The 22,961-nt window shown below is 43.1% G+C and overlaps 2 protein-coding genes and 1 long non-coding RNA gene across 3 annotated transcripts; 1 reads left to right on the top strand and 2 right to left on the bottom strand.

Annotated features, from left to right (window-relative positions):
- Positions 1 to 4,254: 4,254 nt before the first annotated feature.
- Positions 4,255 to 5,286, bottom strand: LOC100073110 (trace amine-associated receptor 8-like). The gene has a single exon (XM_014735675.3). The coding sequence runs from the start codon at positions 5,284 to 5,286 to the stop codon at positions 4,255 to 4,257; it is 1,032 nt and encodes a 343-aa protein (XP_014591161.1).
- A 1,726-nt stretch (positions 5,287 to 7,012) lies between these two features.
- On the top strand, positions 7,013 to 17,636 carry LOC111775505 (uncharacterized). Its single transcript, XR_002811213.2, has 3 exons — positions 7,013 to 7,265; positions 9,566 to 10,176; positions 15,647 to 17,636. It is a non-coding gene; the product is annotated as an uncharacterized lncRNA (long non-coding RNA).
- A 615-nt stretch (positions 17,637 to 18,251) lies between these two features.
- Positions 18,252 to 19,299, bottom strand: LOC100073109 (trace amine-associated receptor 9). Its single transcript, XM_070223881.1, is given in 2 exon segments — positions 18,252 to 18,536; positions 18,538 to 19,299. Coding segments are annotated over 2 exon segments (1,047 nt in total).
- Positions 19,300 to 22,961: the final 3,662 nt, after the last annotated feature.

The following is a 22,961-nucleotide window of genomic DNA, read 5'->3' as shown; positions in this document are numbered from 1 at the left end:
TGTACAGCCTATCAGTAGACTTCCATATAGCCAATCTGGCTTCCTGGGTTCTTTGTGGCCTGAGAAGCAGAAACTAAGATTTTACAGCTCTAGAACTTCTACTTTTTAAAATTGTTTATACTCCTCTACTGAAGTTTCCAAACTTGATTATTATCTCCTTGAATGTTGTCAGCATAGTTATATTAAAAACGGGTAAAGATATTCAGCTTAGTCATTTTAAAGCGTCATACAAATCTCCTGTTTTTTTAAAAACACTTTATGATTTCTGCTGGTTTCATGATATTGTCTTGTCTCCTTTTTTCTTGGTGATTTTTTGTTGAGTTTGAGTCATTCCATATGAAAAATTGATGCAATAATTTGGGAACTGAGATGATATCATCTTCCTCCAGAGAACATGACATTTACTTCTGGCACCTGGCTAGGAGAATTAGCAATCTTGGATCATCTTAATCTTCATTATTGGAATTGAGAAAATTTGAAGTAAAGGTTTACCCTGATGTTTAGAGAATAGTAGTTTTCAAGGTTTTAACCACAAACATTGGTGGTGGGTGTGTGACCTGGGCTCAGCTTTCTCTTTGGGACCGAAAACCTAATTGCTTCCCACTAACTCCGGGGGTTCTCAAGAGCTCTGCTCAGCTTTTCATCCTCTCTTATGTTCCTTCTGGAATTGACTGATACCTGATGAAGCCAGTTCCCCTAAATGTCAGATTCACCTCTCTGAATTTCCTTCTTCCTGGATCTTGGATAACTCTTGACTGCATTTAAATCTCTCTGATATTTTAAAGATTTAAAAAATATTTTCTCCAGAGTTTTTAGTTGTCCTCAGCGGGAGCATGGTCTCATAACCTAGTCCACCGTTCCTACAAGCAGATGCCCCACATCAGAAGGGTTAATAAACATAATAGGAACGTTGCCTTAGGTGACACATGTGCTACAACCCGAGGCCGCTGAGCACATTGAAATCTTAACTAAATAATTATGGGAAATATGTATTTGTAAACTCTGTTTCTATGTCAGGAAAAGAGTTATTGGTATCTGGAACTAGTTTTCAAGGGTATCAAGGCAGACTTAGACGAATTTATTTTTAGTCATCATCTGCAAAAATATGAAATTTTAACTTCCTATTTTTGAATTTCTACATCTATTTATGTCTCTTGCCTAACTGTATTAACTAGTACTTCTAAAGCAATGTTTATACAATGTGATGGTATTGGACCATCTTGTCTTTATCTGGACCCGAAAGAGAATGCTGCTAAAATTTCACCTCTAGCTATGTGCTGAATTTTGGTCATAAATATATTTCTTATATTAATGAAGGAAATAATAAGCAATTAGAACTTATAGAAATAGAACCTAGGCAAGATCCAGAAACCTTCATTCTGATGCTCAGTATTAACATGATCTGGTGTGTTATTTCATATTCTCTTGATTGGTAATAAGATGGATTCAGCCCAAGCTATTGCTGAGCTTTCCTGGAATCATGTTTTCAACTCTGATTCAGTCCACTATGACTGAGGGGGTTTCACGTAGAACAATAAAGGCATTATGTGCTGGTATAATTAGAGAGCCATGCGCAGCGTACCTAGGGTAGTCGTACTTAGGAAAGACTATCATGAAGTATATGGAAGAATCTAATCTCACACCTTCCTTCTCCTTTGTGATGTTCCACATACCCTCTACGTGTCCAAAAGAATTTCCATATTTAGAATTGTATTGAAGGTTTGACATCATTCATAACACTATTTCACTTGCCCATAGGATAAATTTCAAAAATCTTTAATTTACCTTTGAACTTCCATCATATTCGTTATCTATAATTTAACAGTGCAATTCTATGAGATATTTATTTCATGGAGCAATTATTCAACTCTTTCACTAAATTTTTTCTGTGTTTGTCCTCTATACTCTAAAACTGGGGAACACGGTGTCATTTTTTAACTCTGTTACAGCTAATCTGATCTATGGAGTAGAGTAAGTGATAGCGTGAAACTTTATTTATTGATTCTTATCATGCTACCAATCTAGTCATTGTCTTCCAGTTTCCCAAGTCCAATTCTCCATTTACGGAAATTAATCCTCTTGTCAAAAAAAGCTGTCCACTCTCCTGTCTGCTTACCAAGTCCAAATGCACTTGAAGACCCATCAAAAGTCCTTTCTAGGGCCAGCCCGGTGGCGCAGTGGTTAAGTGCACACTTTCCTCTTTGGTGGCCCAGGGTTTGCCGGTTCGGACCCCAGGTGCAGACATGGCACTGCTTGGCAAGCCATGCTGTGGTAGGCGTCCCACATACAAGAAAAAAAAAAAGGTAGAGGAAGATGGGCACAGCTGTTAGCTCAGGACCAGTCTTCCTCAGCAAAAAAAGGAGGATTGACAGCAGATGTTAGCTCAGGGCTGATCTTCCTCCAAAAAAAAAAAAGTAAAAGTCCTTTCTACTCAAAAAATAAAGTCTCCTTTAACAATTTTTTAACCCCTCAGGCCATGGGACCACATGTGGGTGAGAAGACAGTGTTATAGCAATGGAATGACCAACACCAAGTACCAGCCTTGGGTGGCAGTTAGTCGTCAATGGACTTAGCATCTCCGACATACTTTTGGCCCTCAACAATATCATTTAAAATGTATTGTCCATATTACCTGCAAAACTATTTTCTTAAGGAAAATGCTATATAAAATACATTTATTATCCTTAGCCATTCCTGATACAGACGCTTGCATATAATTAATGCTCAATATTTGTTTGAAAACAATGAAAAGTCTTAGTGAAAACTGATGAGAAAAAAACGCTTCAATCATTTTAATTGAGAGATTCCACAGATGAACCAAAAAGAAAAAAGAAAACCAAAAAAAAAAAAAGGAAAAGGTTTACATACCACTATCTACCACCTTTCAGTTCCATTATACAAAATACTCTAGATACGCATTCCAAAAAGACTCTTATTGAATCAACACTATAAAATATTCCAGAGAGTAAAAGGTAAAATTATAGCATACAGTGTTTATATGATTTTTAATAAAAATTTTTGCAGTATTAACATAGAATTTTTGACCCCACAACATTTGGGGAAAGAGAAATACACACTATATTCAGGTGAGAAAGCAGCTGAGAAAAATTGGAGAAGTGAACTACCCACTAATTTCAAGTAAGAAAAGTTGGAGTAGAAATGGCCGCTGCTGGTGATAATTGATGATTCTCTCACTTGCAGAATTCCCATTTGCTAACGACCATTGTGCCACCCTTTCCTAGGAAATGTTTCCACTTGACGTTTTTCACTTCTGGGCAATGTCTGTAGTTGGTCCATGATCACAAGGCTGGATTACTGGTCCCACAATATCACGGGGAACATTCCAAGATGCTCCCAGCCATTAAGCAGGAGAGACCTAGCTGCTGCCACAAAAACTCCTGGAAGGTACAGACAGTAAAGGAACAAGAAGAAAGAATCACAGAGGAGCAGCAAACAGACAGATCTCTGGGTGGTGTCATCAAATCTGGACAGTGTCTGTGATGGGCTGAGTCGTGTCCCCCAAGGTTCCTATGTGGAAGTCCTAACTCCCAGGACTGCAGAGTGTACGATATTTGGAGACAAGGTCTTAAAGGGTAATTAAGCTAAAATGAGGTTTTTAAGGTTGAGCCCGAATCCCATATGAGCTGTGCCCTTATAAGAAGAGGAGATGAGGACACAGAAACACAGAGACACCGTGTGAGCACAGAGAAGACAGCCATTGACAAGACAAAGGGGGACCTCAGAAGAAACCAACCCTGATAACACCTTGATTTTGGAGTTTTAACTTCTAAAATCATGAGAAAATAAATGTCTGTAGTTTAAGCCGTGCAGTCTGCGGAGCATCGCGATAATGGCCTCATACACCAACACAGCGTCGGAAAGTCAGGGAGAGAAAGACCATTTGACGACAAACGGGAGTTGAGCATAAATAGGAAAATAATTTGAGATTTCACAGCCAGAGATGAGATTCAGAATTCAGTGATGCTGGAAGAAACAAGTGTAGGTGGTAAGGACATGTACAGAGCATTGAGACAGGTGACACATGGAAACCAGTTTATCAATTATTATTTAGTGCAGTAAATATCTTCACAATGTTATAATGGAGACACATTCTTGGGAGTTCATTCTTGGCGAATTTGAAAAAAGACTATATTTCTCTAGTTTTGAAAGGTTTTGTTCATTTCTTATACCTAATTTCATCATAAATTTGTAGTTTTGAAAATATCCTTAATTTTCTCCACTTAGTGCTTGCATTTATTCTGAAAATAAACTAATGGTTGATGAGCTATCCTTCAAAACTTCCCCACTCACAATAACCTTTATGGCTTTCCTAAACCAAGGATAAAATAAAGCATAAATCAGAGGGTTCACGGCTGAGTTATAATAAGCCCCCCAACAGCAGATCTCATAAATATAGGCAGGGGTTACGAAGCCCATGAAGGCATCGACAAGCGTGTCAATTGTATACGGTAACCATGAAATCAGAAATGCTACCACTGTGACGCCCAGGGTTTTAGCTGCTTTTCTCTCTCTCTTGGCCACTCTGGCTTTATAACTCTCCGAGGATGACTCTGCTTTGCCACCAGTGTGCTCAATTTTTATAGCTTGTTGTTTAGCTACAAGAAAAATCTTACTGTAAAGAATTATCATGACAACTGTAAGTATGAAGAATAACAGAAAGTCTATCAACACCCAGTCTTGATTTACAACAATTTGACAACCACCTATACAGTTGAGGGCACTTACTAATTCCTCCATCCCATCGTTACTGACACCTGTGTAGAACACAGCACCGCTGTAGACAAGGGGCAGGATCCAGGAGATGCTGACGCACATCCCTGACACAGATACTGTGAACTTGGCGGGATAGACCAGAGGGTCAGTGACAGCAATGTACCTGTCGATGGAGATGCAGCACAAGTGGAAGAGAGAAGAGTAACAAAATGCCACATCACAGCAACTGTGGAGGGCACAGAATCTGGCTCCAAAGTACCAGCAGCTCTCCACGGACCTGACCATGCTGAAGGGCATCACAGTGACCCCCACCAGGAAGTCAGCGCAGGCCAGAGAGGCGAGGAGAAAGTTGGTGGGAGAGTGCAGCTGCTTGAAGTGAAGAATGGCAGTCACCACCAGGAGGTTTCCAAACACAGCCAGCACAGCGCCCAAGCCAAACGCTGAGTACAGAAGCACCCGGGCTCCCGGCAAGCAGGGAGTTTTAATACAAGACCCGTTCACGCCCTCGTAGCAGAGCTGAACCACGGCAGGTGTGGAAGGACCGCGGCTCATGATCTGCAGGTGGTGGTGTCTTTCTGCCCCTCCTTGTGGTCAGAACAATAGTTTTCAATCCCGAAAATTAAAAACAAGTCACACTGCATATTTGAGCAAGTGCTTTTACATACTGCCTCACGTCCTTCCTTTTTCCATTTTAATTATAAGGAGACATTAAAGAATTTCAAAAACTCAGAAATTTATCCTTTCTGTCTTTAATTTATGTAATTATTTCTGTAACTACATCTAAGCCTCATCAATAGTTAACTCCATGCAAATCTACTAAGAATTTTCACCAGGCCAGAATTCGCATTATCTCACCAATGGAAGAAATTTCATTTAAATACCTGGTTCTTTCCACACATGAAGCTCTTCTGTCCTCACAAAGGATAATCACATATAATATAACTGCATATTTGAAAGGTCACCTTTTAATAGACACCCCCCCCTTCACGTTGAAGGAGAAGGTAGCCCCTAGGATGTTGTAGGAAGCAGCCAATAAACTTCCCTCCTTATAAAGTCCTCACAAGGAGTCCCTACAGAGTAAGGTGTGAATCCTGCAAGGAAACTTTCTTTTGATAGTTATAATTAATAAGTTCTACAACGTTATTTCCCTGCTCTGTTACTCTGTGGAAATACTTGTAATTTTCATAGCCAGCAGATTTCTGTAAGTTCACTGTCCTGAAATAGCCTTGCCCAGTGGTTGAGAGTTATGTTACTTACTGCCTATTTACCAGATTGGCTACAAGATGTTCAGGGCCCAGGGCAAATAAAAATGCAGAGATCATTGTTCAAGAACACGGAAAAAAGTGCCCTCGGGTTAAAGCTTTTTCCTCCCCTCCTTGGTCTCTCTGACCTGCCTGGTGTTGCATTTCGTGGGGGAACGTCCCACCCCCTGCGCTAGGAGATGTTTGAGGGCAAGTGGAGACCCTCACAGGTGCCTGGAGACCCGGCCCTGCACCGCAGCACGCCTGGCCCACCCGCCACCGGGTTCCCTCCCGCCAACCACTGAGACGACATGTGTGGCCCAGGCTGCAGGTGAGGAAGCTGAGCAGGCATCTACCCTATCCTGGGTCGGCCTCCTCAACCACAGGCAGAAGGGCGAGCCCCTAGGGGTTGCGACGTCCACATCGGGACCCACTCGGCACCTGGATTGGGGGTGGGTGAGAAGCTTGGTCCCCTGAGTTGCTCCTTGAAGATGTTGTGGCCCCAGCAGCCTGCGGTGGGGTGACAACCGCCACCCTCTCCCTGGATTGCGGAATGCGTGCCGGACGCAACCCTCCCTGTATCAATTGGGTCCTCGGATGCGGCGGGGAGAGGCGGCCAGGGTATAGGTCCAGGTGGGGAGTGGGGACCTGGACTGGGCCCAAGGTGCCAGGGGGTGGAGACAGCTGAGCGTCCATCCCAGCGAGGAGGGGAGGAGGGGATGCAGGCCAATCACGCGCCCCGGGATTCCACATTCCAGGCCCCGTACACGCCCCACTGTCCCTTCAGGCTCCACACACACGAAACAGACTCGAAGATAAAATTAGTGAGAGTTTCACAACTACAACTACAAGCTCAAATGCCGGGAGCAGCTTCTGTGCTGCTGGACTAGTCACAAGCCCAGCCAGGGGCCCTGGCGGTTTCATTTCAGAGATTAAATTATCTCTTTGCAACAGCAACTAAATGATGCAGAAAGGAATTCAAGCGGAGCTAACTGCAAATCTGCCAGATGGGAAGGTGTGGGAGGCGAGGGCCAGGCAGTTCTGACAGGGCCAGCCTCTCCTGTCTCAGCCTAGTCCTTGCGATAGTAACGGGAGTTAGGGAGGCAAATTAGATACAGAGAGCGCTATTGAAAGAATTTCAGCTCTGAGGACAATGGCACCTGTGATCCTATAAAGCACGTGAGAAATGATGAAGACATTTTCCTCCACAACACATTCAGGACTGCAGAATAGCAATGGGAGCTGTCGTTTAGGATAAAGATACTGAAAACATATTGGACACTTTGGAACGTAAGTAGAACAGATATGAAAGGTGCCAAGAAAATAGTTATTCAATTGATCATCTCCCAGATTCTTCTGGGTAATGCTGTCTTCTCTTCTCTAAATTCTCAGAGCTAACGTGATTTCACCCCACTCTTACTCAGTAGCCTTGCCTCCCTATTTTCTGAAAATATGAAATACACAGTTTAAAGACTGAAAGGATGTAGAGGTTTAGGGCTGCATGATGGAGCCCGGAATCGAGGATGCTTCCCAGGTTTTTAGCTTGCCAACAAGAAAGATAAGGTATATGGGAGAAAGAGTACATTTGGGAAGGAAAGATGATGGGTTAGGTTAGGGTTGGTCAGAGGGACATGAAACTGGAACTCTGCAGTGGGTAGTTTAGCCCATAAATTTTCAGTTCAGGAAAGAAATTGTGCCGGATATAATCATTTGGGATCCTGAGTGACTGGTGTTTTGAGGCTGTAGGAGTGAATGTGATTGCCTGGTGCACACCTGCCGGAATGCCTACAATGGGTCAGATGCTCACTCAGTATGTGTTCACTGGAATAGAGAGGGTACAGTGAACATAGAAGGAACTGGAGGTGCACCATCTTCAAAGTCATGCCTGCAAAGGGAAGAGTAGACAGAAACGCAGATGGAAAAACCAGGAAAGCGTGGTCCCCCAGGCCCCATGGGATGAAAGAGGTTCATGAAGGAGGCATCCCAGGAGTGTCAGATGTTGGCGATGGGTCAAGTTAAGTAAACTGAGAATTGCTTGTTGGCATTAACAGCTAAATCACTGATGAGCATGATTGCACTTCTTCTGTCGGGATGTTGAAGAGAGAATGCAGTTGCAGTGGATTGAGAATGACTGGGAATGGGTAGGGAAGGCGGAAGAGACCATGAGCAAAGACTGGTATTTAATAAGCCAACTGTAAAGAGGAAAAGAGGCATGCAGCCTTAAGCGGGAGACTTGGAATCGGGGAACGAGCACGTTGCCATTTTTTGTTTTGTTTTGATTTGGTTTATTAATGATTTTATTCTGGAATGCTAAAGGAAAAGCAATGGAGAATATGAGACGAAAGACTGAGCTCTGGTTGGAAAGGTTTTACCACCAAGCAGGGAAGCAGATGAGCACAGCTCTTGGCTCTGGGAGATTAGGTTCCAGTGAGTAGAAATAGGGAGGCTTTCTTAAAGCCAAAGGGCCTTGAGCAGCCCTGTGTTAGGAAAGCAAAGTCTCTGAGTGCTGCTGAGTGGGTAACGGTCTCTGGGGTCATTCGAAGGCTGAGCCCCGGCTGACTGAGGTGTCCGCAGTCAGAGGTGGGGGGCCTACCTTGGGATCATGACATTGTATTAGTTTCCTGTTGCTGCTGTAACACATTGCCACAAACAGTGGCTTAAAGCAGCACAGATTCATTATCTCACACTTCTGGAGGTCAGAAACTGCGTGGGTCTCAGTGACTCACAGCAAGGCAGCGACACGGCTGCCATCCCTCGGGAGGCTCTTTTGGAGACTGTTTCCTGCCTTTTCCCACTCCCAGAGGCCGCCTGCATTCCTTAGCTCGCAGTCCCTTCCTCCACGTGTATAACCCACAGCACAGCATCCTCATAGCTCTCTGACTCTGACCCTGACTCTCTCCTCTCCCTCTTCAGCTTTTTTTTTTTTTTCCTGCTTTATCTCCCCAAATCCCCCCTGGTACATAGCTGTATATCTTAGTTGCAGGTCCTTCTAGTCACGGCATATGGGACGCCACCTCAACGTGGCCTGATGGGCGGCACCAAGCTCGCGCCCAGGATCTGAACCAGCGAAACCCTGGGCCGAAGCAGAGTGCGCGAACTTAACCACTCGGCCACGGGGCTTGCCCCCTCTCTTCCGCTTTTACTGAGCCTTGTGATTACATTGGGCACACCTGGGTAATCCAGGCTACTCTCCCATCTCAAGATCCTTAATTGAGCCACACCTGCAAAGTCCCTTTTGCCAGGGAGGGTAACAGATTCACAGGTTCTGGGTATTAGCACGTGGACATCATTGGGGGGCTGTTATTCTGCCCACCACAGGCATCTACCTACTTCTGCTGAAATGTGATCTGTGGAGGATGGGGTCCCACTGCTCCTGCTGCTGCTGTGAGGTGCCTGCCTCCAAATCGTGGTGCCAGCAGATCTGTAAAGTTAGAAGGAAGAGCACCGGTTGTCTGGAGAGACAAACTGGAAACAAAACCTCCAGGTTCTTACCTTTTCAGACCAAAAATCTTGCTCAAGTAAAACAGTAAGATTAGAAAATATATGCAATTGGATAAAACACATTTTATCTCTTCCACCTTTACTTTCAGACAAGATGAAGATTTCGTTGGGACTTTCAGTCAAGATGGCTCAGTTAGTTCCTTCCTCAACGCCTGTGCTCCAAACCCATGGAAAGGGCAGGATATTAATGGGGAGGAGATAGAGCAAAGTTCATAAGGGAGATGATCTTCTCTGTGCACGAAGAAAGAGACAGGAAGGCCAAATGCGAGCAGGGCTACAAGGAGGACCTAGTGGCTCCCAGGTCTGGAAGCAGCACTGGAATCCAGGGCTTGACTCCTGTAAAGGGGACTAAAAGTGCTCACGGCACACAGGAACTCGTGCACAGCTCACGGCGTGAGGCCAGGGGCTGGGGTGAGGTTCCTCGCCTCGAAGCACACGTGCAAGGATGCTGAAACTAAATGACTTTGTCCCAATTCCGCCTGGGACTTTGGCTTTTAGAAAGCTGCTAGCCTCGGGGGAAACAAGGACACAGATATGGATTCACATCCAGGAACTCAGCTGAGCTGCCCATGGCTGATGGCCTGGACCAGTGACATTTCCCATCTGACAGCACAGCAGGAACCCAAAGCACTAGCGTGGAGCGTGATTGTGTCTGGAGATCTTTAGGGCTGGATGAAGACAGCTCAGAACTCCCAGGCAGGTAATGTGTGTTTTTGGTTGGGGGAGGATAAAAGAGAAAGAAATACAAACTAAACAGACCCACCCATTCCAGAGTAAGAAGGTTCGACAAAAATCTAAAACCTATGACATAATATGACATTAAAATACAGCCAATAAAATCAACAACTGAAGAATGAAATATTCCAGAAGAAATAATTTTATAGAGTACTTTGACAAAGACAAGTACAACTTTTGGTGTCCTTTCTGTTCAAATCTTCTGCTCAAATGCTTATTTATCGGCAGATGGTGATGGGAGGTCCTGGGTGGAAGTCTGGAATCTGGGTCTCTAATGGGCACCAACAAGTGATTCAGGCACTGATAACAGTAGATGATGCAATAGGAAGCAGTATTTACTTCTTTTGTGTTTTCTATTAGAATATTCAATTCAATACGAAATGTATAGAAGGCTATAAACAAAATTTATTGAGTTGGGAGCTAGTAGATGATCTTTCACGTTATTTGCCTTTTTTCTATTGTAAACTATCTTCCTTCTAAATCACCTCTTAACTCGACTTCCTGCTTCAATTATGGCCAGAAATGTCAGCCCATAAACAAAGAAGTTTGCTCCACTGACAAGTTCAGTGAGAAGACAGCAGTTGCTGATGGCAGACGTGTATGTAAACCCAACCTCCAACCTCATCACATGATGAAGAGAGTAAGCCTTTGAATCACTATGGGATGTGTGGACACCTCCACACCAGAGCCTGTTATTTCCTTCTGGGAAAGGAATTATTCCCTCCTAGGTTGGAGTCTGTGCTCCCCAGTCTTTTTCACTTCATTACACATGGTGACCTATTGCAATACACTGAATGTTTGTATCCCCTCAAATTTCTTATGTTGAGACCTAATCTCCAATATGATGGTATTTAGAGGCAGGGCCTTTAGAAGGTGATTAGATCCTGAGGGTGAAGCCCTCATGAATGAGACTGGTGCCCTTATAGAAGAGGCCCTGGGAGGTCCCCTGCCCTTCTGCCATGTGAGCACAAAGCAAAAGATAGCTGTTTATGGGGGCTGACCCCATGGCCCAGTGGTTAAGTTCACGCCCTCCACTTTGGTGGTCCAGGGTTTTGCTGGTTCGGATCCTGGGCGTGGACATGGCACTGCGCATCAAGCCATGCTGAGGCGGAGTCCCAAACAGCACAACCAGAAGGACCTACAACTGGAATATACAACTATGCACTGGGGAGCTTTGGGGAGAAGAAGAAGAAGAAGAAAAAAAAAAAAAAGTTGGCAACAGATGTTAGCTCAGGTGCCAATCTTTAAAAAAAAAAGAAAGATAGCCATTTATGAACCAGGAAGTAGCCCCTTGCCAGACCCAAATCTGCTGGCATCTTGATCTTGGTCTTCCCAACCTCCAGAACCGTGAGCAACAAATTTCTGTTGTTTGTAAGCCACCCAGTCCATGGTAGTTTTTGCGGCAGCCTGAGCTGACTAAGACATTTCACAACGGGGTAAGCTGGAGGTGACCTGGGATGTCAATACAGGACCTTAGTGAAAATGACACCTTTGCTTTGCATTATGTATTCATTACAACTGACCAAGATGCCTTAACTGTCCCCTCAGCTTGACTAAACTATGGACAGGCTTCCTCCTGACTCTAGGCCCCTCAGCTCCCTTTTCTGAGAGCATTAACTTCAGAAAACTTGGAAGTTCTTTCTCTGCCCCTTTGAGATATGTCTTTTGAAAACTTCTTGCCAGTTTTGCAACCCAGGCCTGCCTATCTCAAGGACCAGAGAGCCGTCTCTGAAACGTGGAAGGGTGGGAGCCCAGCTTCAGAGCTGCCTTATTCCAAGTTATAGAACTGCCTCCTGTCATGAAGATATGAGGAAGTGTCCTTCTCCTTTGGGTAAGGCCAGTTAGCAAACAAAGGTGGGCTACAAACCCTCCCTCCATTCCCCGCAGCAGATAAAAACCCTCCCGCCCTTTGTGTCAGTGGAGTTGGACACAGGCTGAGTTCTGGCCTCTCTCTACTGCAACAGTCTTGAGGCAAGTCTGCCTCAACTGCGGAACTGTGTCTGCTGCCATTCTTCGCTTTGGTGTAATAAGAATACAGAACAGTGTTCACCCGTTACCTGTTGCGTGTAACAAGCACCCACAAATTCTCAACTGCATACGACATGAAGCATTTCTTTCTCACGCCTCTTGAGGTTGTGCTGGGCTGACTGCACCTCAGGCTGCAGCAGCTGGGGAAGGGGAATGGGGTCTGGTTCTGTGCAGCAAGGCTTCATGTGTCTCTGGCTGCCTTGAGCAGTGGGCTCCCAGAGCGCGTCCTCATGGTGACAGCAGAGGTCCAAGAGAGCAAGCAGGAATGGTAAGGCCTCTTAAGGCCCAGACTTAGAACCGGCACACCGTCACTCCTGCTCTCCCTTTGCCTCAAGTGGGAAGAGCAGCAAAGTCACATAGCAAGGGGTGTGATGGAGGGATGAATAATCCAAACACTCAGCCAGCCGCACAACAGGTTAAGAAATTAGCCTTTCTCAGTAAGATGTGGGAGTGGGGAAAGTGCTGGGTGTTGTTCATGGTACTTGCCACCTGTAGACAGCACACTGTAGACTCCACTCAGTTTGGCCAACATCAGAAGAGCCTTGGTGAAGCTGCTTGTGGCCTGAGTCTACTGGCCAAACAGCATCGGCCACCTTGGGCCCACTGACTTCCCTGAGTGCTGAATGGATCAGTATCTGCAGGCAGCTTAACCACGTTTGCAACACATTATCATGCCATTGGGGAAACTCTGCCTCATACGGCAGCCTGATGGCCCCCCAGATTTGGACCAACATTTTCAATAAGTTTTATATGTTCTCAACCAAAATCTGTTCTCTACCTTGATATGATTTATTACCACCCTCAAAATGATACCCTTATTATTTACTGCATCTTTGTGCAGATCCAGAAAGATACTGCTTGGCTCCTCCTTCAAGAAAGGGGTCAGGACCAGCTGGGCATCCTATGGAAGATCACATGATTCATTACATTGATGGCCTAATATTGATCCGGCAGGATGAGCGAGTGGTACCTAGCACAGTAGACACCTGGTCCCTAGCCTTGGTCAGATACATGCTTCCTAGAAGTTTGGAGATAAGGCCTAGGAAGACTCAGGGACCCTCTGTTTCATTAAAGTAATCAGGGATGTCTCATCCCAGTCAAAGCGAATTGATGGCATCTTGTATCCTGTATGGCAAAGAAGGAAGCACAATACCTGGTAGATTGTTCAGGAGCCGGAAACAACACACTCCACACTCAGGAATGCTGCTCTGGTCCATTTACTGGGTAACAAAGAAGTCTGCCAGTTTTGTTGGGGCTTGGAGCAGGAGAAGGCTCTGCAATGGGTCTGGGCTGCAGTATAATTGCCATAAATTTAGTGACCTTGGGGTGCTGGAGCTGTTAGTAGAGGAAAAAGATGCAGTGTAGATACAACGGGAGGCTTCGGTGGGAGAAACACAATGCACTCCTCAGGATTCTGGAGCAAGGCCATGCTATGTACAGTGGAGGATAAAACGCCTTTTGAAGATGGCTTTTTGTGTGCTACTGAGCCCAGGTCATGATGGACAATTTGCCCATGTGACATCAAGTGATCATGTGTCTTTAACTGCCCATCATGAAGTGGGTCTTGTTGGATTTTCCAAGTCTTAAAGTTGGGTGGGTCCAGCAGAATTCCTTGCAAAATGGAAATGATGCACCTGGGACCAAGCCTGAGCCAGGGCAGAGGGCATGAGCCCAGAGCCCATTACCCACCACAGTTGCACCAGCACCCTCCATCTCACACTTCAGCAACCTGAAGAGGAGGAAAAGCTCTAGCCTGACTTTCAGATAGGCTGTCTCCGTGTGTGGGTTCAAACCAAAAATGGGCAGCAGTTGCGTTACCAACTTCCTCAGTATTGGCCTTGGATGAGAGTGGAGAGGGAAAATCTTCCCAATAGGAGGAACTTTGGTGTTTTAAACATTTTTTTTATTGAAGTATAATTGGTGTACAAGGTGAACCTTTGGTTTTGTCTAACTGGTACTAATTGAATGGCACTAGGAACTTATCCCACCTGAAGAAATCTTGCTTTCTAGAAAGTTCACTCTTAGTATTTTATTCTTTTTGTAAAGTACTTCTTTTGGAATTTCCCCTAAAATTTCTCTAATGCCTTCATTTACTACCAAATCAAAGGGAAACCCTCTGAGACTGGTGAGCTTTATTGTTGATGTGTCCATACGAACAATTTAACTCATTCCTCCAATAGTTATTGTTTAGCAGTTCATAGTAAAGGTGGGAAAGGACACAGCGCAAGTAAGTTGACCACAGCCAGTGATGCCAAGGAGCTCCTAGGAGAGGGGAGAAAGTAGAGACAGGGCAGGTGAGGAGTCCCAGGTGGATTTTGCATGCCTCATAAATTTAACCAAGATAAGTCATAACAGGAGCCTTGTATAGTCTCATCTTTAAAGTGGTCTGTAGTCCTCAGACTGAAATTGCCCTTAGAAACTGGTGCAACATTGCCTTTTGCCATTAGACACAATTGAGTGCTTATTCCTACAACCGTTAACATGTGTGTGTAAGTGTGTGTGAGTGTGTGCGAACAAAGTATAAGTGTCAGCTCCTATGTCAGACTGGGAAGATAGACCATGCATTTTCATTTTTGTTGGTTTCTGACTGGTCCACAATGGCAGTAAAGCATTGGCTTTGAAGACAGACGGACATGGGTCTAAACATGCAACCCCAGCATGTGGCGCACGCAGTCTCTCTGGAGCTTGTTTCCTCATCAATAATTCCTACAATTAATAGTAACAATAAGAAAAACAAACATTAATTCTGAAAATCCACATATAAGAATGTAGCACAGGCAGGTTTATTCAAATGTCCTTTTATTTATGTAGATATATGTAATTTTTAGTTTGTATAACTGGATTTCTGCTGTCTCTTCCACTTATGGAAACTTAGAGTTATTACCACTCCAGGAAGGACTTACTTTTTTTTCCAGTTTATTTAGAAATAACTGACACACGTCACTGCATAAGTCTAAGGCGGACAGCACAATGGTTTGACTTCTGTGTACTGTGAAATGATTAGCGCAGAGATTGACTTTTGAATTCATGTCGCTTTCTGAATCAGCTGAGCGCCTCTTCCCACAGAACCCTGCAGCTCTTCCTGAACTCTAAGTTCTAATTATGAAATAACATGTTTTTCCAACTCTGTGTACAACAGCCAAGTGGCCCTTTTGGATAAAAGGCTAGATGGTGCGACTTCACAGAATCCACCTGATAAAGGCATGTTGTGAAAGTTTCTCAAACAAAACATCCTGATAATTTTCCTTCTACTGCAAACATTTACAAAGTGTGAAGCAAACAGTATTCTGTGATCTGGTGGTTTATTTATCAGCTCTCTGGGCTCCAAAACCCACAGACCTGTTTTGAGTCACTGTTGTCTTGCACAAAACCTCAGTGAGAATGCTGCTGTCATTTCCACGTTACAGGTGAGCAGCCGAGCTAGACAAAGGGTAAGGACTTGACCACGGTGGAAGCTAGTCAACGGTAGAGACGGGATTCAAACCCGGATGGCCTGGCTCTGGGACCTCAGTCTGGACTTGGACACGGTGTAGCCTCTGCGGATGAAAGAAGGTGCGTGTTTCCAAAAGCAACTTGACACTTACAGTCCTTGCAGGAAGCCTCTGAGGTGTCACCTCGTGTGCACTCTCTTCAGGTAAAGAGACTCAATATTACGAAAGTTTACGTGTTCTAGCACTTTTTCTCATTAAATATAAAGTCACTTTTTAGTGATTGGGTTAGACAAACCCTGTCCATAGCCTAAAGCTGGATTTTCTCCTAAACAGTGATTATCAGAACTTTTCTATTTTAGAAAACCAAATGAAGAATGAGGCAGGCTTTTCTTTTCTTTGCTGAGGAAGATTCACCCTGAACTAACATCTGTGTCAATCTTCCTCTGTTTTATATGTGGGTCACTGCCAGAGCATGGCTGCTGATGAGTGGTGTAGGCCTGCACCAGTGCTGAGCCCAGGCTGCCGAAGCAGAGCCCACTGAACTTCACCACTAGGCCACAACCTGACCCCAAGGCAGCTTCTCTTTTCTTAATGTAAAAGACTAACAGTTATTTGATGGGTGAAAATAAAGAAGAATTACTCATTTATTTGCTTAAAAACTATCTTAGGGATTTACTAAGTGCACAGCACTGTCCTAGGTATTGAAACAACGTGGACAAACAGTTACCAGCAAATAAAAAGTACACAGCAGTTTGATGTGCAGCTAGCCAAGGAGTTAACAGAAAATTTGTATAAACATGAGATGCAGAAGAGAGGCGTGGTGCTATAGTCATCGTCTAGTTAGTTTTGGGGAAAATAAACAAGTTTTTTTTATCAAAAGGCTTCCTTTATGAAGGACTGCAAGGAGAATAGAAAAATAAATAAGAAAGAGTAAATGTGAAGTGCATTCTGCACTTACTGATGTGAAAGAGAGCTCGCATACATCTCTGGACAGGATTTATCTCTGCAGTCAATTCATCTAAAGATTACACCCTACACAGTGCAAGGTAGCAGAATAGTATGTATATTTTTTAAGTCCCCTGAATGATTTCCTCATTATTTATGATTGTCAGCATAAGTTCACACCTGCGAATGAGGGAAGGAACGCACACTTCTGTGATGGCAACACTGCTGCCTCACTGTCAAAGGGACACAGGCTTTGAGCTCTTCTCCCGGAGTGAGAGTGGGGGACCTTGATTGTGACATTTGTAAGGTGGTTCGCAGACCTGTTCCTTGACATGAATCACAAACACGCATTCTGCTACGAAGACTTTTAGATTCCTTTCATTCTCTTTTATCTTCAACATTTTTTCTCCTAAATATTCTCAATGAAGGCATTAATGTACAAATATGAAACAGCTTAAGCTTTGGAAATAAAATCTTTCCAAACTGGTTCACATATAAAATATGTAACATGTAACATTTATGTAACTCCATTTACCTCTTCTTTACATTTTGTGAAACAAGCTTGTCATAGAATAGTCTAAAATGAGCCAGCTAAACAGAGATTTAAGGCTATGCTTCCAAGATTTGAGAAGGCAAATCACCCTATTATTAGTATCTTTTTCAAATGTTTACTCTATCTTAAAACACTCAACATATATTTTTAATTAAAATGAATTAAAATTCATGTGAGTAAGAACTGTCATCAGATGAGAAAACTGAAACTATTTCTAGAGTATATAACACGACTTTGAGTAATTGCTATTTTGAAATAGTCCTTGGCTATGTTGGAGTCACTCGACTTTATGTTTCAAATGCCAAATACAGTACAGTACAAAGAAAGAATTCAAAAGTTAAAAAATGTGAATTCGAATTAACCTTTTTATAAAATTCTTATTTTATTTCAAATTACTAAAAAGGAATACAGAAGCCATCTTTCTGTCTACATGCTCATTTGACCATAATAAATTATGTTCTCCAAAAGTAGACATAGTGTGTAACCGTGTAATCACCATACGTGTTCCTTGTGAAACAGTGACTATGAGATGGAGAGGAAGCATTGCTAGTGTTCAAAACCACAAGAGCGCCAGTGTTCTCCAATCTATAAGCTGAGGGAAGTTCCACATGACAGCTCTCTATAAAGTCCTTTAGATTAAAAAAATTTGCAAGAATTTATAATCTTGTGCTTACCTCTCAAACAAAACATACCTTAAAGAGGATTTTTGTCCCCAAAGAATCTAACTTACAAGTTACACAGGAGCATTTCCCCCCCTGTGTATTTTGAACAACTGAATATTGGTAACAAATACGGAAGAAAGTACAAAACTTAAAATTATTTGAAGAAACAAGGAGAAATTTCAGAGAAAAAGGTAGAGAATCAAAAAAACATAGAAGAATACTAAATGGGAAATAATCAGCAAATCTTATTTATCACTCACTAAATTTGAAAAAGTGCCAAGATAGATGTAGATGACCAATGCTTCAGATCAAACATCCTCCGAGTTGGCAAATGATGACACTTGACCCTCTAGAGCCAAGTGGTCAATGTTGAGCTTGACCTTCATTCCACGTTGGTTTTGAAATCCCTGCAGTAATCTTCTCAATCTATATCTGCTTCCTCAGAAAACAGATTAATTGTTGATGAATCACTCCTTAAGACTTTGCCAGTTACAATAAGTTTTACTGCCTTCCGAAACCATGGGTAAAAGAAAGCATATATCAAGGGGTTCATAGCAGAATTATAATAAACACACCACACTAAAATCTCATAAACATGCAGAGGAGTTATAAAGTTCATATAAGCATCAATCATGGCATCAATAATGTACGGTAGCCAAGAGACAAGAAATGCTGCCATAGCAATACCCAACGTCTTAGCAGCTTTTCCTCTCTCTCTTTGCGACTCTTTCCTTGTAACTCTCGGAGGACGACTGAGCTTGGCTGGCTGCACTTTCTATCTTCCTAGCCTGATGTTTAGCCACCAAAAATATCTTACCATATATAAGCACCATGGCAACGGTGGGCGTAAAGAAGAGAAGGAAACACAGGAGCACCCAGTTTTGATTCAGTGGAGCCTGACAGCCCCCTACACAGGTGAGAGCAGCTACTACCTCCTCGATGCCTTCTCCATTGGCCCCCGTGTAAAAGACAGAGAAGCTGTATGTGAGCGAACAGAACCAAGAGAGAATAATGCATATTCCCGACACGGAGACAGTAAACCTGGCTGGATAGGTCAGAGGCTCAGTAACAGCAATGTATCTATCGACAGAGATGCAGCATAAGTGAAACAAAGAAGCAAAGCAGAAGGAAGTATCAAAACACGTGTGAAATGTACAATAGCTCTCCCCAAAGTACCAGCAGCTCTCCACAGACCTCACGGCGCTGAAGGGCATCACTGTCACCCCCACCAAGAAGTCAGCGCAGGCCAGGGACGCGATCAGGAAGTTGGTAGGTGTGTGCAGCTGTTTGAAGTGGAGGATGGCAATAATGACCAGTAAGTTTCCCAGCACGGCCAGCAGGGCCCCCACACCGAGGACGGCGTACAGAACTGCTCGGGGCCCTGGCGAGTAAGGGGTTTTCACGCAGGATCCATTCACGTTCTCGTAGCAGAGCTCCACAGCTGCAGCTTGGGAGAAAGTGTCCACCATCGCCTTCTTGACTGATTATTTTAAAATTCTCAAATTCCCTATTGCGGCAATTCAAAACAAGAAAGAGATGGCGATTTCAAAGGTTTCTGGAAGAGAAAAAAATCTCTGGTTAAAATGAAAGTCAGGAAATTTTCTACCTTTTATTTTTTGGCATAAACTTATAACACCTTGGTCTTTCCAAAAAGGATTCCCAAGATTTTAATATATTTAGAGTGGGAACTTGTGGCAGAAAGCCATTAAAATTATAGTCAAATTTAGTACCAAATAAATGGCTGGCAATACACTTAGTCCAATCATTTATATTATCATTATATATGTTATAGAATGTAATTGGCTAATCGTTAGAAAATTCCTTTTTTGTGTTTCTTTACCTTCTGAAACCTCACCTGTAACCACCCAAGTCGAGAACTAATTAGGCCACCTAAGACTGAGCTTTATGTACCAAGTACTCTCCCTTGAGCAGCTGCTTTGACAGCAGTGACAAACTGTACTTGTTTTTTCAAGAAGGAAGAAATAAATTATATCTCCTTCAAATTATAACCTCAAAAATCCCTATAGTATAGAGTGTGAAGACCGAGGAAACATTTACTTATAACAGCTTGAGAAACTTAATTGGGGAGCATATTTCTTATATTGCGGATCTTTTCGGAGTTTCTGTTTTTTCCTTTTATATTCATTCCAGGTTTGGACAGCTTGGGGTGATTTGAAGAACTATTGTTGTAAAATTGATGCTAATATAATCAGCGTGTACGTATATTCCATGCTAATAGCCAGTTTGAGTTGTCTAAAATCAATAAGATGGATTAGAATAAGCAGCAACTCACCGAGCCCCTTATCTTCCCATCCTTAAAAAATGGTCTAGTTTTAAAACTCCCTCAGAGGAGTAGGCGACACCTGGGATGGTCTGGAGGGGAGTTTCTCAATTAACCACGTTTCTGGAAGGAAATGATTCCTGCCAAGTCATCCAAGGTTCAAACAGGGATCAAATTGGCTTCTGTAGGTGCTTGAGGTTTTTTTTTTATACTGAGGCACACAATCTTAAGATGGTTCACAGAGTTCACCACAGAATAGTGAATAATTAATCTTTACTTCATTTAAGTATGAAAAAGATGCAACCTTGGACCTAAATCTTAATCTTTCAACTACAGACTGGACTACTTTTATTGCCATTTATCGCACACCACACATCTGGCCTCTGTTGAAAGTGCAGGATCCTAGAAAAAGATTGTGGGTGCACGTGGAAATCCTTTATTGATATGTCTGTACTCTCCAGGTAATAGTCTTCCCTAGTCTACAAATTGTAAAGGTTTGTGTATGTGTGGGGTGTGTGTATACACCTGTGGTATTTGCAAGCTTCACTATTCTGCAAGTTTTAAGTCAATTCATTTTTTATTTTGCTTCCCAGTTATACTTCCTTAAGCCCTCCCTGGTTGGATGGCATAAACTTAAGTCTCCTCTTTGTAAATGTCTCCCAGTTACTCCTGGAATGTCCCAGATGGGAGCATCCATGTGCTCACACATCAGTCTCCCCAATAAAATCACTGTTTGATACCTGCTTATATTTTCTTCTTCTGCCCCAGCTCTCCTCATAATTCCACCACATCTTTTGCGTTACTCTCAAGCTGGCTAAAGGAATTGCACCATTGCCACCGAAGATGGTGCCCCACCTGAGTCTGAGTGTCTATGTAAAGGATGCTGTCTCCTCAAGCTTTAGAACTCCCCACTCCACTGGTGCCCAAGTAATGCTGCTGTTGTCAAAAGGAGAGTGACCCCTTCCTCGGGTCTTCATACTCTGGCCCTAAAAGAGCAGCCTTCAGTCTTATGGATGTCTAAAAACGTGCCCTTCCCGAGAAGCAAAGACACTTGTCGGTAATGAGCACCCCTGAGACCCACACCTTGGTGCTTAATGCTCTTCACCAGTAAAGGGTCTAGGGCTTCGCAAAGAAATGGTTCATCCAGGCGATGGGACGGGGAAGGTACAGAAAGAAACTGGAACATATTTTTATATCAGAAATGAAGGAAGAGATTAAAAAAATTTTGGAGCATTTCATAAGAACATTGTTGCCAACATGAGCGGATTCCCACTGGTCAAATTAGGGGCAATTTGAGTGCCAGAATAATTAGGGAGAGTGAAAAATTATAAGCCATTGAAAGAAAGGGAATTCATGAGGCCATATTAATGATAGATATTGATAGATGGAAGATGATAGCAAGATAGATCAATTGATAGATAGATAGATGATAGATCATAGGTAGGTAGATAAATATGTGATAGATAGACAAACAGACAGATAAAGGAGGGCTCTTCCTTCCAGTAGAATCCCAAGGGCAGACTGATACACATGGACAGAGTGCTAGAGTTGGAACATCATAATTTTGGAAACATCACATTAATATTGATTCAGGCAAGGATCGTCAATTGATGCTAAATCTAGTGGGAAATGAGGGGAATTTTGATGATAACCAGGTATTTATGTGGTTTAAAGCATCATCTCCCAGAGATTGCTTATTAATTGCAAAAGAAAAACTAGCAGCTCTAGAGTGGAGAAATCAAACAAGACCTTACCAGGGGATCACAATTAACATCACCCTCAGCAGCCTCTGGTCAAAGGTGCCTCCAGGTAGGTACCCTGAGAAGCACACAAGATGATGTGGATAGTGGTCCAGTCAGGAAGGCATAAACGGGGTCTCATCATGAAGAAAGGTCGGACAAAGCCAAGTTGAGAAACACTATGTTTTCAAACAGTGGGAGAAGGGAAGACTATATTCTTCAAAAATGTCTGTGTCTTAAAAGACTGACGAAATGAGACTAAAGGGCGAAACAACTAAAAGAACTATGTGATCCTGGAATAGAATATATTCCTGGGTCAATCGACAAAATGGCAGTTGGTCAAAGTGTAGTATGACGTTAAATTAGTGAAATATGTAGGGCTAAATGGCCATGATGTATTCAATGTATTCTCAGACGGTTCGGAAAAAAATTATACTCACACAGAGATGAATATGGAAAGAGAGACCCAATGGTTTACAAGAAGTAATTTAATTTACACAGAATTCGAAATATATTACAATGTACGTCTGAAAGCTATATATTGTTATAATCCAATGTTACTGCAATTAAAAAAATAATAAAACGCAAAAAGAAATATTGGAGCTTTCGTGTGTCCATTTCCGCTCATCATCTGTGCAAGCCCCTCTCAAACCCCACCCCGTCAGCTGAATGAACTGTCTCCACAGCAGCAGGTCAGGTTCCCAGCCCCATCAACCTCTCCCTTCCCCCTCCATCGTGGCTCCCAGTGCAAACGGTCTCCTGATGCAGGCCCATTTAACGTGATGCTACCATTTACACTCCCAAAGCATGACACTTACTGTCTACATTTGTATATCTGGTGACTTCAGGATTTTTCTGGGAATAACAGAGAACATAAGATGACAGTATATCTGAGTGGCTAATTATAGTTGTTGTTCTACTTATTTTCCCTCAAAAATGAAGACCCATTTGCCCCAAAGATTCTCTGGTTCCTGAGACAGGAAACGAATTCTGTATTTTAAGCCAATGTCTGCTTCTGGTCTCCAAATACTTCTAGTCATCAAGATTACAAACACTGGGGCCGGCCCCGTGGCCAAGTGGTTAAGTTCGCACGCTCCACTTTGGCAGCCCA

Source organism: Equus caballus, chromosome 10, assembly GCF_041296265.1.
Source record: "Equus caballus isolate H_3958 breed thoroughbred chromosome 10, TB-T2T, whole genome shotgun sequence".
NCBI lineage: Eukaryota > Metazoa > Chordata > Mammalia > Perissodactyla > Equidae > Equus > Equus caballus.
The sequence above is the reverse complement of the archived record's forward strand: the minus strand, read 5'-3'. Positions and strand labels throughout refer to the sequence as shown.